Genomic DNA, 15,654 nt, shown 5'->3' with positions numbered 1-15,654 from the left:
GGGGTTGGAAGGGTTGTTCCCCCATGGCTGCCCCAGCCCCCTGCCTGGGTGACGGGGCCTCTTCACCTGCAGCTCCTCTCAGCCGAGCCTTCCCTTCCAAGCAGGTTGCCAGAGTGGATGCTGCCAAGTCTGCTGTCAGTTCCTACATTTAATCTTCCCTGCTACACTGCTTTTCTGCAAGTGCTCTGTGTTCCACCTTCATTTTATGCTTATGAAAGATGGGATAAGTGCAAATTTATGCGAAGATTAGCCTCATTTTAGTTTAGCATGAGATCACAGCCATGTGCTTGAGAGAGATGGTTCAAGAGGTTGCTAGTCCACCTCCTGCAGTGAGGCACAGCCCCGGATCAGGCAGGAGCTGTTTGAGGGTTGGCTACGCACAGCAGGACTGGTGGCAACAAGGCATGAAGGCCAAAAAATAGCCCCGGGGACGAAAAAATCGCCCTGAGCGTTTCCAGAGGGGAATGTTTTCTAACCTGCACTTTCAATCCCTTGGGATGTGATCTCTCCTCTCCCAGGTCTTGGTCTTGCAGAGATAGGTTGTTTTTTTAACTCTCTCCTTTGCAGCTAAGCATGCCAGCTAGGTCTTGTCCTTTCAAATAGGACACAGAGGACACTTAATTTTTTCTAACTAAATACTGGAAGGTTGTCTTCTCCTCCTGTTGCCTAGAGAAAAAACTAATTATGTACAAATTTGTTCTCTGTGGACTATTTGTGGGCCCAGAGCCCTTAGTTGGTGTTATGACCATCCGTCCCCCGAGCTGTGCTGTAATGAGAGTCCTGCATCACGTCATGTAAGAAGTAACACAGATTTATTTTCTGGAGTAGTGCAAGGGGCAAAAGGGGAGATTGTTGCTTGGTTGGCTTGTTGCACGTCACCAGCACTTGTAGGCCCAGAAAGAAAACTGGCTCCAGCTGGGTCAGGAACTTTTTCTGACCAGATCCCAGGCTTGCCGCAGACCCTTTTATTTATTTCCCTTGGACCACAGCCTGTGGTGTCACCATCTGCCCCTGGAGCATCAGGAATAATTGAATTCCATGTGAAGTGTTCCCAAAATGGAGTTGATGGGAGCTTGCCTCCATCACACCACCCCTGAGGCAGTGCACACATTCCCCATCCTCACATTATCCACCCTCCTTCCTGCTGCATCCTCCCCTCCCTCCTGCCTCCGACTGCAAGGAGGGAAAAGCTCCTCACGCTGAGGGGCCTTGTTTGGCTTTAATGCAGAAGTGGATTGTAATTAGAACCCACCACCCACGCCGGGGGAGAAGCCGTTTCCAAATGAAGTTTATTATCCTGAGTGAATGCAAGCAAACACATCTCACGGGGGAGCTTTTAAAAAGGCAATTCCTCATGATGCTTAATGCACTTTTCTGCCCTCCTGGCTGACATTTCAGCCCATCGAACCCATTTTGTGCCTTTTTTCCAGTGAAGAAGCCAAAGAGGGGGGAGGCCGTGTGTATTTTTCTAAGCCTGGCCTACACTGGAAGCCACTTGCAGGTTCAAAGTGCTGCTTTGCCCAGTTGCTTATGTGCAAACACGCTGTGAAGCAGTTAATGTCTGCAAAACCTCTGTGGGCGTCAGTCAGCTCCCCGTGGAGATGAATGGGGACGTTCAGGCATCTCAACTATAGTTTCCTGTAGTTCATCAGCTGCACTTGGTAGTCCTTTCTCCAGAGGCTCTCCCATCAATCATAACAGCTGGAGACATGATTTTTTTAAAGTCAGATCTCAGCTGCTTTGGACAGAAGAAAAGCTTATATGAGAGAGGCACTTCCTCTGGTATTCTGGGCAGGGAGTAGTTTAAAGCCAAGAGCTGGCTGCCCTTACCTCCACCTCCGAAGGTGTAGCTCCTGCAGCACCCCCAGCAGTGTGTGCTAAAAGCTGTGTGGGTTTCAGGTGGGACCCGAAAAACAGCTGCCAAGAGCAAGACCCCCTGCCCTCCTTCCCACACCGCCAGGCAAACGCCAGTGGTCCCTCCTCCCTGCGTGGTATACACCCGTCTCCCTTCCCGTGCATTGGGATCTACAAACCACAGCTCGATTCCTAGGAAGACCTTTGCCCCGAGTTGTATTCGTGGTTTTCGTGTCTGCTGCCGCTGTGCGCAGCCTGGGAGGGGACGAAAGGTTACTCTGCCAGCGGGAGAGGGATGCTGCCTTTCCAGAAGGGAAGGATGCCGCCCGCCAGAAGAGCGGTGCTATCCCGCTACAGGGAGGGACGCTCACAAGGAAGGGATGCTGATCAGCGAACAGGGGGAGATGCTCTCCCATAGGAGGAAGGAGGCTGCGAGCAGGTGCCGGCGGAGCCGGGCCGGGGCGGGGGGCGGGCCGGGCTGGCGGTGAGGGCGGGGGCTGGCGGTGAGGGGCGGGGGGCTGCCGGCGCCCTCCCCGCCGGCCCGGGGGCGCGGCTGCGGCGGAGCGGCGGCGGCGCAGCGCAGCCGCGCGGAGCGGAGCCGGGATGGGCCGGGATGGGCCGGATGCAGGTGAGGGCGCGGGGGGCGCGGGGGCGGCACCGCCTCGGGGGGGACCCGGGGGCGGCGGCGACACGCGTGGGGTTCCCGGCCGCCGCTGCGGGCGCTGCCGAGGAGCCCCCGTGCCCATCCCTTCGGAGGGGTCCGGCTTTGAGGGTTCCCCCTTGCCCAGGGCGGAGCGGCGGTGCCGAGCGGCTCCTGCTCCGCACCCGCGAACGCCCCCAAAACTTCCGCGCGCCGGGGCGCGGGAGCCGGGCTGCGCTCGGGGCACCGGGAGCTTGCGGGTGCGCGCTCGCACACGCTCTGGCAGCTCCGCTCGTTCTCCCTTAAAATATTATAATTAAAATAATAGTAATAATAATTATAATAATTGTAAAACCCCAAATGTGCTGCGGGGGAAGCGCGCCCCGGAGCCTCCCTTAAATCACCCTGCTCCTGAAAAGCAGAGTGCAGAATGCCGTGAAAAGCCCTGCCCGGAGCCCCCGAGCCCATCCTGCAGAAGTTGTTTGCGGTAACATATTTTTGCATCTTTCCATCCCAAAACGTTTTGATGATGTTTCGAGGCAGCGGGTTTTTTTCCTTTTTCTTTTTTTTTATTTTTTTCCCTTTTTTCTTTTTCTTTTTTTTTCAGGGGTGACACACATCTTACAACATCACCTCTTTGATGAGCACACGCGGTGTTAATTGAGGTTGCTATGGAAGGCATGCACGTAGTATAAATAAGCTCCCTTCTTGCCATGTGATTTGGCTTTTGTATTCCACAAGCCTCCTTTTTGTATTCTCTGTTTTTGCATATTGTCATATGGTGCATTAAAGATAAAAATATCTGCTGTCTCAGGGTGTAATTTCCCTAGCTGGAACTATGAGTGCATATGGAGCAGTGGGGAAAAGATTTAGCAAACCATAGGAAAAATATATATATGTGTGTGCATGTGTAATATGTATTCACCATAATATGGGAAGTTATATAAAAAAAGTCCCCTTTTACCACATAAAATAGCAAAGTAGTACTTTCTGTGGTGGAACATCGCTGGGTTGACATCTTGTGGCCTAATTTTGTCTTCGGATATTGATGCTAATTAGTGGAAATAAACTGCTATAGTGCATTCAGTCTGCCTCCCAAAATGAAATATTTAGAGAAAAAAAAGTTTTCAATATTTTTTTTTTAATTGCTCTACAGGTCTTATCATTTGTTTGTTGTGTTCCAGGTAAAAGATGAAGCCTCGGTCACGCTTCACAGCAAACTTCATGTAACCTCTGAGGGGAACTGAAGCAGAAAGCAAAGCCAAGGCAGCGCAGCATCTGACCTTGTCACTGGGGGGCAGAAAACAGCCACTGGTTCCACTGGTGCTTCAATCAAGCTCCCTTGTGCAATGTGGAATCGCAGAGAGCTCACAAAGTACAAGTTCTTTCCAGGTCCGTGGGGTGAATAAAAATTGTTAACTCTTGGCTTGATTTGTCATCCTTTGGGGGAAAAAAGAAAGTATGTCAGACTGACCATTATATAGTCGCTGCTGTTAGACCAAGCACAACTTGGAGTGGCTTTATTCCGGAGATGAGAGTGACTGTGGCCAGCAAAGCCAAGGAGAAGCCTGTTCAACACCACGTCTGCCCAGGATTCCTTGGAGAGGTGATCAAGTGAGTAATAAGACAAAGTGGGAGTTATAAAGCAGATGCGATTGCTCCAGCAGAACTTCTTTTCACTGCCACATCCACTCGTTACAAAGCAACTAACATTATTTGGAGAACTATTTGAGGAAAAAATGCACTTTGAGCATCTCTGCAGTTCTGGTGTCTGAGGCACCGATCAAAATTGCTACTACAACGCAGACAAAGGAGGAGTGAATGTGGTGAGGGCAGCTAAGGAAATTCAAATGGAGAACCCAAAGGAGGTAGAGACTCCCAGCACAGGGGCAACGTGCTCCCCGCCAGAGGAACAAGCAGAAAAACCCTCCATGCTCTGTTTTAAGAAGCGGAAGAAGCCCTGTAAGAAGGGGCTGACTGTGAAGGATGCGTGTGAAGGAGCCTCAGAGGAGAAAAGCCAGTGTGTCAGTGGCGACCAAGGGGAGGCAAAAGTTTCCAGTCCATCACAGTCCTCCAAAGGAGCCTGGGCAGCCATCAAAAACCTCGCGAGGCCTCGGAGAAGGCAGAAATCCGCCTCACGGAAGAAGGTGCCCTCTGATTCCCAAGTGCAGCTGGAGGTGGATGCTGAGGAGAGCTGTGCACAAGACCTCCCGAAGAAACGGGAGAGCTCTGGGGTGAAGATGCCCTGTGTGCGGTTCTCCAGAAGCAAGAAAAAACCCAGCCCCTCGGAAGCAGTGGAGGAGTCGGAGGGCAGTGTTCAAGCAAACGAAGTGGTGGGTGTTTTGAACAAAGCCAGTGAAGAGCCAGAGAATTTGGCCCCGACGGACAAATCTGAATCCTTCAGCCCAGTCTCTGCAGAGGAGGGCCAGGCTGCAGTGAAAGAGGACCAGGTTACAGTGAAGGAGGACCAGGCTGCAGTGAAAGTGGATGAGGCTGAAGTGAAGGAGAACCGGGCTGAAGCGAAGGAGGACCAGGCTGCAGTGAAGGAAGACCAGGCTGCAGTGAAGGAAGACCAGGCTGCAGTGAAGGAAGACCAGACTGAAGTGAAAGAGGATGAGGCTGCAGTGAAAGAGGACCAGGCTGAAGTGAAGGAGGACCAGGCTGAAGTGCAGGAGGACCAGGCTGCAGTGAAAGAGGACCAGGCTGCAGTGAAGGAGGACCAGGCTGCAGTGAAGAAAGATCAGGCTGCAGTGAAGGAGGATCAGGATGCAGTGAAGAAGGATCAGGATACAGTGAAAGAGGACAAGGATATAGTGAAAGAGGACCAGGCTGCAGTGAAGGAGGACCATGCTACAGAGAAGGAAGACCAGGCTGCAGTGAAGGAGGACCAGGATACAGTGAAAGAGGACCAGGATACAGCAAAGGAAAGTGACAACTCTGTTGAGAAGAGTGAGCCCTTGACAGAGCCCACACCTGACACGGAGGAACGTACAGAGAGCACCGTTCAGTTGGAGATCACTGATTCAGGGACAGTTAATGAAATAGCCCAGGACAAACTACAGGAAGGGAGCCTACCCCAAACCACAGATGATGTGGAGAGCAGGGAAGCTCCCAAAGCACCTGTTTCCAAGGATCAACCCAACAGTGCCCCTGAAACCACCGGTCTGCAGGAAATCCCCAATATCTGCACAGAGCTGCCTGAAGGGGATGAATCAGAGAAGAGCATAAATCTTCCCAAGGAGTGCAAAGCTGAGGAGACTGTATCAGAGTTCAGCGAGTCAGCATCCAGAGACAATGGAGCGAGTGTGCAGGAATGCTCCAGCCATCAGGTGACATCAGAGGCAAACATAGGCACCGGCATCGGCATCGTCATCACCATCACTGAAGCTGAGGACTCTGACAACACCGACTCTGACCAGGCCTACGAGCCGTCCCCAGTTCTGCACCAAAATAAGCAAAAAGGGAATAAAAAATCCAACCGGAATGCTGATGTTGGTAAAAAAGAGGGCCCTGAGGCTGGTGGCGGTCCCCAGGCAGAGGACAAAGGTCTGGGCGACCAGGGGCACAGAACTGGGGAGCAGTACGAATTGCTCCTCATAGAAACTGCCTCTTCCCTCGTGAAGGCGGCCATTCAGTCATCCATAGAGCAGCTGGTCAATGAAATGGCCCTGGAACAGAATAAACACAACAGCTTTCTGTGATGGCAGCTTTGCCCCCAAGAGGAAGAGCAGAGGGAGTGATTTAAAGCTCCATTTGGCCTGGGGGTGTGTGTGGAGAGCTCAGAGGGCTCCCAGGGCCAAGGTGTAGTTAATTCTGCATGCCCATTCAGTTGTGTGTCTATGTGAAATGGCTCCTGGGATGTGGGCAGACCCTGCTACATACACTGTGTCCCCTGGGGCCTCAGATAACACCATTGACTGCAACTGCAAAAAATGAAGGTGTTACAGTGACTGTATTTTCATTTATTGGCATATTTATGTCAAGGCTGCATTTCTGCCACCACCCATGCCAGGTTCCCCCACTGTTCATGCTGTAGATCTGTATATATCATGCGTTTAAAGAAAGGTCCTGAGAGGCAGCGAGTGCCCGACCTGCTGCTGGGCAGGATTCGGGGGCAGGCTGGAACAGCTGGAGGTTTGCCTGGGGTGTGTTGGAGATGAGGGAGAGCAAAGCAACTGCAGTGTTAACATGAAGACATCACTGTCAGAAGGGCTCAGGCCAGTGTTTAGTGTTGTGAACTGTAGGCATTTGCTACCTGCAGGCGCCAGAAGCCGCGGTCACCGTTGCCGTCACATCGTGTGAAGCCGCAGGTTTGCAGCGAGCAGTGTTCTGTGTTCTTCATTCGGCCTCTCCCCCTGCCACGAGCAGCCTGTGCATCTCCAGACATGTTAAAGCACAGCATCAGCCGCTCGCCTTGCCGACCCCGGGCTGCACAGATGCCAGGAAAGCGACAGCGCTTCCAGGGGGGCCTGTTCTTGCACCATTAAGCTCAACGGGCAAAAACCCCCTGCAGCATCACCGGCGTGGGCTGGGCGGGAGCAGTGCCTGCTGCAGGCAGCCTCTTTCCTCTCCCCTCCCTGGCCGTCCTCCCTCCCAATCCTGGTGTCGTGGTGAAGCTGTCCTCAGATGTAGCATATTTTTTTATATATATGGCATGTGATATAAATAGCAGTGAGCTGCATGCGTGTTAGCAGTCAGCATAGTTTGGGTAGCTGCAATGTTCTGCCAGCACTGGAATTGCTTTGATTTGGTCTGGGCGCTGCTGGCGTCCCTGGGTGCTGGCGGCAGCCATCCTGCACCGCTCCCCGCTCGCCACAAAGCCCGCCTGCCTTCATCCCAGCCCAGGCATCCCTTGGGAAACGTGCATTATGCCCGGCTCGCTGCCACCGGGCTCCGGCCAGCTCTGGCACGCCATGTAGCTCGCCCTGAAACATGCAGTGAAATGCTGGAGCGATATTACTGAAGTCCTCAGGGAAAAAATCTAGACATGGAGGGCCTGAGGACATGGCTGGAAAATGCCTGGACAAACCCACTGCCATCAAAACCCATGAACTGCCCTGCTCCGAGAGGGTTTGCACTGGCATGGCGTGTGTGTGTGAGCACCGCCTCCCACTATAAGCCCTCCGAGAGAAAGGGGCCTTTTAATAATTTGGGATTGTGTCTGCATGGCTGGGATTTATGTCCAGCTGTGGGCAAGGCAGTGTGTTCCTCTGAGAAAATTCTCCTGCGTATTTCTCAGCCGATACAGAAATAGCAGCCACGCCTGGCACTTGCTCACTGACCATGGGCGGTGCGCTGAGATTTCCCTTCCCAGCGTAGGATTTGGATTCCTGCTAAAATACAAGGGCTGTACATGTCCCTAGTACCTGGTGTACAACCACATTTTAAACCTTGATAAAGCATCTCTGTTGTTACGAGGGGACTGTGAGCAGCGAGAGCCACGGCTCATTTCTGTGCAAGTAAAACTTAAAAAAATCAGAGGATGTTAAAAAAAAAAAAAGTGTCTTCTTTTTCTGTGTATTTATTTATTAAGTTATCAGATATCGATAATTCAATGTGTACAATTTTAATGGCTTTGTACTTCATACTGGTCCTTCCAGGTATTTCGCCATAGTTTTGAAAGGGACTTTTAAAGGACTTTTAGATGTAGCTTTGGAGCTGCTGCAGCACCCAAGAAGAGCCATACTGATATTGGGGGTTGCTTATGGAATTATACTGGGCACTGTGGTAGGTCGGTGCCAAGCAAAGGGCTGCTGTGCGGCCCTGCTGGGGTTGGCTGTGGAGGAGGATGTCCAAGTTCTAGTAAATAAACAGGAAAAGACCCCGTGGGGCCAGGCTGTCATCTTCTGTCAGCCCACTAAGCGGTTTTGGGAGGATTTCATGTTATTTCAGTATTGCCTTTTAGGCGAAACACGTCTTCAAAAGAGGAGGAGAATGGCAGAAATGCTTTGGTCCAGCCCTGCCCTGAGACTGTTACTCTGTGCCCAGGGTTGTGTTTGCATCCTCTCTGTAGCTGGTTTTCTCTCTGTTATAGGTGTACATAGAACTGATGATTATTTCATTAAAGCTGAATGTACCTGTTGTTTTCTTGCCTTGTGATTGAGTGGGCAGCTATGGAGAGATTTTATATGGGAAGGGATTAACTCACACTGGTGCCCTATTGTGTCCAGCTTTTTCTGGAAGCCGTACAGTGAGCAGAAAGAAATCCTAAAGTTGGTGGCAGACACAAATTCTTTGGAGGCTTGCTCTTTCTCTGCTCTTTCTGCAACCTTTCCCTCTGGTTGCTGGCTAATCATTTCTACTGCAGAGCCCTGGCTGCCCAGGGACTGCTATAAGGAATTTGTGAAGGATCACAAATCTCTAGCAGCTAAGAAAAGCCATCCTGCTGTCCCATGAGTAAATTCCCTGTTAGATGCCCTGTAGGGCCAGAGGAAAATGTTTGAGGCTCTGCAGACTGACAGGGGTCAAACCCCGCTGCCCATGAAATGGCACAGCTCTTGCTGATCCCACACAGGTGGTTTGATTTTCTCTGTGAGCCACTGGTTCATGATTCCTGCTCCCAAGGCTTGAGACTGCATTCCCAGATGCACAGTTTGGTGCTGATGGGGTCTGTTATAGGGACAGGACCTCGGGAGGGGGAGCAGCGAGTTTAGTGCGTCAACATGTTCTGTGATGGCTCAAATGGACCACACATCCTAATTTATTTTTTTTGCATAACATCTTCCATGTAATTTCTTTAGACACTACAGCATTCAGAAAATATGGGGGAAAGAGGTAATACATATTTAATAGTATTAATACTATTTATTCTTTCAGGTTTACAGAACAAAATATAGGCTCATAACAGCCACTAATGACTTAATTAAGACTCCCTACTCCTTCCTTGTGATTAGGGAGTAGAACATGAATAAAACATTTATTCCTTTGGAGAAGGAATGATAAATTTACTATTGTAAAGGAGTACTGGGCCAGGAAACCTGTGAAGATGTGGCTGTGTGGTTGTGCCAGAGCACCAAAGGGTGGCCTGGATTTAAGACTGTGTTCTTTGCCAACAGCTGAAATAAACTGGAATAAACACAAAATCATAGAATCATTTAGGTTGGAAATGACCTCTAAGATCCCCAAGTCCCACTGTTAACCCAGTACTGCCAAGGCTGCCATGTCCCCAAGTGCCACATCCACGTGTCTTTTAAATACCTTCAGGGATGGTGACTCCACCACTTCCCTGGGCAGCCTGTTCCAATGCTTGGCAATCCTCTCAGGGACGAAACTTTTCCTGATATCCAATCATTTTTATAGCCCCATTCGAATTGCTTTTTAGCTGTCTGGCTCCTTATCAATACAAGAAATTCATTGCTTGCTGCTCTCTGAATTATGGAAGTGGTTCTTCTGCTCATGCCACAGACTGTGCTGCTGCTTTTGTCCCAGATGTTTCCAGCGCTCTCCTCACAGCAGGGACAATTTGGCTGTATATTCAACAAGTTCTCTATCCCTGCTTTGGCTGTGTCATTTTGAATGTTTTCATCTCCCACAGCTTTTTTATATTAGCAGCAAAGAAAAGAGTGTTTAAATAGTATAACTCTTGCCCAGAAAGGCTTCCAGGGGGATAAAAAGCTTTTCTGTTATGTCAACACTGAGCCCAGAAGAAAGCAAGTGTATCCACTGAAAGGTTCCTTGTGGAAATTGCTGGTAGACAATGATGGCACAAACAAATACTGTGTTTTCTTTCCTGCCCTGGGACACCCAAAGTGCATTAGAAATGCACAGGGCTGGATCTCCAGCTGCTGGAGGTCACGGCAGCTCCGTAACGCTTCAAAGGACCGAGTCTCCCATAGCCAGGAATCTTGTGTTTGAATCCAGGATGCAATCCCTGCATAAATGATGGACATTCTCATATGTGTCCTTATGTATAAATGAAAATCCAGTTGTAGGTTTTGTTGGTGTTGTTGTTTTTTGGTTTGGTTTTGGGGGGTTTTGTTGGTTTGTTTTTTGGGTTTTTTTTCCACAAATGTATGTAAGAAATTGAGTAAACTCATGAAATACACAGAAATCCTGGTCAGCACTTGGGATGGATGGATGGATGGATGGATGGATGGATGGATGGATGGATGGATGAATGGAAGCCAGACCCTGCTGACAGACTCATGTGTTAGGGCAATGAAGCCCTAATACTGCCTGTCTTACAGCTAGAAGCTTTCAACATGAGTAACTCAAAATGACGAAGTGCTCCTAGAAAACAGATTGATTTAAATAATTGCTTTAATATGATTTTACCTCTGCAGCTTTATTTCCCAGAGAAATGGTTCTTGTTAGCTCTTGTTGCGTGGTATTAAAATAATGAAATATTTCCATTTGCAAACAGATAAAATCTTAACATTAAATGTGATTTTAAAAAAACCCACAAATCAGTCAGAGGATGTTATTTTTTACACAGTTATTTAAGCAACAATATAGGTTAACATTTTTTAGGAGGCACAGCTTTCATGTGTCTTTCTTTTTGCAGAAAATTGCAAAGAGTGCAGTTCTTCCTTGCCAAATTATGGGATGCTGCTGTGGGGTCAAACTCCTTTTAGCTGAAAAGTGGGTTTCAGTAGAAATACCCAAACCCAGCATTTTAAAATAGGGGGTTTTTTATATAAAAACTGACAAACAGGCTGATTACAAAAGGGAGGGAGACGTTAGGATAACACATTTTGCAATTCAGATTGCCAAGATGAAAGTATCTGGCTGGCAGTCACCCTGTTAGACCTCTCAGAGATCAGTCTTCCAAACCTCTTTAATCTGGAGGAGGTGACATCCCCCCACCAAGGTGGGTGCCCCAGCTGGGTCCCTTCTGCAGATATCGGTGTCCTTTCAGGTGGTGCCTTTCCCGTGCTAAGTCCCAGCATGGGACACTCTGTGCATGGACACACTGAGCGCCACTTTGCCGCTGTCCCCGAGAGAAAATTTAAATCTGGAGAGGGATGTCACCTCCGTGCTCGAACCCCAGCCGCTCGTGTCACATTCGCCCTCTCCATTTGCCATTTCAGCGAAGACACGAGGCTGAGGAGCCGATGCGTCAAGGCTCGGTGCTGTGACAGCTCCGCGTGACGGGAGACTGGGGAGATGGCAGCTGGGTGGGAAGCGCAAGTACTCCGACTCCTACGGAGCTCCTGAGCATCCCCACAGGGAAGGAGGAGCAGCGCATCCCCTCGCTGCTGCCGGCAGCCTCAGCCGCTCGCTCTCTGCCTGCCAAATGCTCCCAGACTGCTGCTGCACGAAGGCGTCGGGCCCTGGCGCAGCCCAGACAGCCCGTAGGTGAATTTGCATTCCATTTGCTAGCTGGAGCAAGGCGGGGAAGGCCGAGGCGCTGGAAGCTTCTCGTCCCGCATCTCCCCTGGAGCGTGTGGAGCAGCCGTGAGGCCGCGGGCGGGAGGCAGCGGGCTGGGGGGGTGCAACAGGCACAACAGGAACGCACAGCTGCACCCCGCTCATTAGGGCGCTGAGTCAGAGCCTCACGACCGCACCGCGGGGGTAAAAACAGGCTGGCAGGGGATGCTCGGCCCTAATGACAGGCCTGGGTGCCTGCTCTGCTGGCTCCGGCGGTGCTGCGGGGCGGCGGGGGCGACCGCAGCCGGAGCGGGTCCCTCCCGGGGTGGCTGCGGGGACGGGGGTGACGCTGAGCATCATCATCAGCATCAGCCTCCGCCCCCGGCGCTCTCGGCCGGAGCCTGGCGAGGCTGCACGCCCACCGCTGGATCCCTGTCGTGGTGGCTGACACCACGGTCCTGCCTGCCAGGGGGTTCTTCTCCTACATCCATCACCCCCGATGCCTCGTGGCCCTGGTTTCCCTGTCCTGGTGCCTACATCCTGAAAATGGTGGGTTGCAAATCCAGCATCAGGAGGGACAGAGCCCTTTATACAGTGTTTTCTTAGGCTGTTTGTCCCAATAACAGGAGGATTCATGTGGACTAAACACTGCCTGGTTGCTACATCGCCCTATGCATCCCGGGAGGTACACCCAGCCATGGGCTGCTGTGCTGCCTGGAACCCCACAAGGCTTCCCACGGGCATCTCAGCTGAGGTGAAACTCAGCCTAATGCAGCAGAGAAGGTCGTAGAGCTTTGCTACGCCTTTGTTCAGAGGGTGCAGCCTCTGGTTTGGAACAGTTAGTGGAAACATTTCCTCTGGTAGGCTCTTTTGAAGTTGTGTCATTACTGTGTCCTAATGAAACATGCAAATCCTGTAGGTGCTGCGATTGCATCTCAGGGAACTCAGTCCTGACACAGCTCTGGTTGTAAATATTTAACTGGCATATAATTTAGGGCACATCCATCCTCATTACCTTTTTCCTCCCGATTTCTAATTACTCAGAATGTATTTTCCCAGTGCTGTGAAGCCTGCTCAGTTGCAGCCCTTTTTGGCAACCCTGGACAAGAGGGGAAAAGGAAAGGCTGAGTTTTATTAAACGGGGAATCTGAAGATCGTGGCAGTGATATGGCACAACCTGTTGTTGGCAGATTGCCGTGGGAGGCCTTTGACAAGCCAAGAGGAAACCTCCTGCCTTGGCCACTGACAGCCCATGGTCCCATTCAATGATGCTGAATTGCACATGCTGAGGTCACTTTTCACTGCGCTTCTGAAGGTGTCACTTACACAGAATTAATACTTTCTGCCTCCAAAATAGTAGAAAACTGTTCAGTATCAGCATTACACTAAAGAGTAATGAAAATGAAAGCTCACAATAGCAGTACTTCATAGTCTTATTTTTAACTGCAGTGCTCGCTGCTTCAGGTTTACATCCCAACAGCAAATTTCCTTTCCCTGTTCCACCTCCTCAGTGTGCACAAACATCCCAAACCCCTCTGGCAAGGGGCGCTGCACCCACAGAGAGCATGCCAGCCCTTCCATACCCGCTGCACGCTGCCTTCACCCGACTCTGCAGTGATTTGACAGACAACATGTGAGTGAAGAGCCTGCCCGAAGGGCTGCTGCAGCCAGATGGCAGGAGACACGTGTTTTACCCACAGTCTGTGCAGGAGGTAAAAGGAGCTGAAGGATTTTTTTATCCTGCATGGAGTTGGGATGAACATGGCCCAGCCATCAGCATCACCTCCAAGCAGCAGCAGGGAAATGCCAGTGTCACTCTGCCTCAGATGACCAAAAATTCAAGGTGGAAGAGGTAAAATCCAAGCATTTGCAGGTGAATGCTGGAGGGGATGAGTTACCTTTTAAGCACAACTTGTACACAAGTAACAGGCACAGAAGTCTCGCTCCTCTGACACCAGCAATTCAGGAAAAGTTCAACCTAATGCTTTTGTTGCACAAGTGCTACTAAACCACATCTCCAGCCACCATAGCAGGTAGGGAAAAGTAAGTTTCTCAGTAAAGTAACCACACCCCATGCTGCAAAGGGGATAAACTTTTGTCCACACACTTTACTGCACCCTAAGCAGCCCAAGAAACCTGGCCCCTGTTGGACTCTGTTCACCATCAGAGTACTAAAAATAATTCAAAATATTTCAAATTACCTATCATGCTCTCTGGTGGTTGAGCCAGCTTTCAGACCAGCACCCAGATACATGATGACTGCCACTGCAGCACTTATTGGCATTTCAGAGGTTAATTTGAGCTCAGTGAGGAGTCTTCTCATGCTCAGGGGCTTTGGCAGGGATCTGAACCCCAATCTTCCCATCTTTACGTAAGGCATGAGCTGCAGAGCCCACAAAGCACTTCAATGAATGTGGTTCATCAGCTCAATACCCCTGATGATGGGACCCCTTCACAGCACAGGACAGACGTCCAGGGATCCCTTGGAATTTTGAGACTTCCAGCCTTAAAGTATTCTCACCCTGGGTCTTTCTTTGCCTAAGCCCATGTGTATCTATCAACCAATTACAGATATCCAGATATTCTGAACACTGTGACAATTTGTTTTAGGGTTTTATGAAAAAAAAAAAGCAACAAAACACTACAAGAAATTAGTATTTGCCAAACCCAGCCGTGCAAGTTGGGCTGATTTCCAAGAATCCACCAGCATAAAGGTTAAGCACTCAGTAATTCAAGTGCCTTCCACATTACAGTAATAAAACTTCTCATGATGTATCCAGGAGCAGCTGCTGCCCTTGCTTAGCAAATGTAACTGTCCTGTAAAATTATTTTCTATTCATAAGACTTGGAGAGAATGATATTTTCATGTTAACATAACTCAGAGCTGACGACTTCTGTCTCCAGCTTTTTCTGCTGCTTTAATTATAACAGTGCTTTAATGTTTGCAGTAGAAAACTGCTGAAAAGGCATTTCTTATATTGCAAACGATGCAAAAAATGCCTTTGGCAGATGTTTGATGTCACAGATGTTCAGCACCACAAAGCTTAACCAAAGTATACCCTAAAAGGGGGTGTGAAGGTGACAAAAAAATAATCTTTTGTAATGTTTCAAAGACATACAGGACACACACATGAACACAGCCCAGGTTTTGGTGTGATTTTGGCTTTGCTGGTGTGTTTGCAGTCAGCAGCACGGAGTCACTGCCACAGCACATACACGGCATGTACAGCTGAGAGACACTTGGCTCCTCTACACAAAACCATAGTTTTTATTAAAGCTCCCTTTTTAATGGGCAAGAAGTGAACAAAACAGTCCTGACCATGCCCCTGAAGATGAGCAGCATGTCCTAGAGGTGCCTTCAGCACTGCTGCTGCTATCCTTGCTGCTGTCCCCGCTGCTGTCCCCTGTACTGAGCTCTATTACCACTACCCTGTTATCTCTGCAGAGACATCAAAAGCCCTTTAACTTTCAATACCAATTACTTCAGGCAAGTTAGGCATCTAGTCAACGATCCAAGGTGCTTATCTACTGACTGAATAGTAGATATTCAATCTCTCTACAGCTACAGCCACCTCAGCAGACGCACCCAGAGAAGCCAGCCCACTTGGTAAAGTGGCACATACAAATAGGGAATGATCATAAAATACCTTTTTTTTTTTTTTTTTAACCCATCATGTAGAAATAGAGGTCAGTGGAAGCCTGAGGGCATTTGCCCCAGTTACAGGCAGCCCGTGCTGGATGTGATTTAGCCGATGCTATTAGCCCGGGAGAGACGCAGACGGCTCCCTTCTAGGAAACGTTCTGTGTGAATCGCTGCGTGCTCAGATGCAGCATCCACGGCCCTGGGTGTC

The 15,654-nt window shown here is 49.9% G+C and overlaps 1 protein-coding gene across 1 annotated transcript; it reads left to right on the top strand.

Moving 5' to 3' along the window:
• The first annotated feature begins 4,025 nt into the window (after window positions 1-4,025).
• AKAP5 (A-kinase anchoring protein 5) lies at window positions 4,026-8,579 on the top strand. Its single transcript, XM_018082159.2, has 2 exons — window positions 4,026-4,108; window positions 4,269-8,579. Exons 1-2 carry the CDS (start codon window positions 4,026-4,028, stop codon window positions 6,193-6,195), a joined length of 2,010 nt encoding a protein of 669 aa, XP_017937648.2. The 3' UTR covers window positions 6,196-8,579.
• The last annotated feature ends 7,075 nt before the right edge of the window (window positions 8,580-15,654 follow it).

This window comes from Manacus vitellinus, unplaced genomic scaffold (genome assembly GCF_001715985.3).
Source record: "Manacus vitellinus isolate BGI_N305 unplaced genomic scaffold, ASM171598v3 scaffold_6_pilon, whole genome shotgun sequence".
Classification (NCBI taxonomy): Eukaryota; Metazoa; Chordata; class Aves; order Passeriformes; family Pipridae; genus Manacus; species Manacus vitellinus.
The sequence above is the reverse complement of the archived record's forward strand: the minus strand, read 5'-3'. Positions and strand labels throughout refer to the sequence as shown.

Bases quoted from the DNA above. Each gene is read 5' to 3' on its own strand.
- AKAP5 (XM_018082159.2), top strand. From the start codon at position 4,026: ATGAGAGTGACTGTGGCCAGCAAAGCCAAGGAGAAGCCTGTTCAACAC. The intron at 4,109-4,268 runs GTGAGTAATAAG...TTCTGGTGTCTG, and splicing joins TTCCTTGGAGAGGTGATCAA to AGGCACCGATCAAAATTGCT.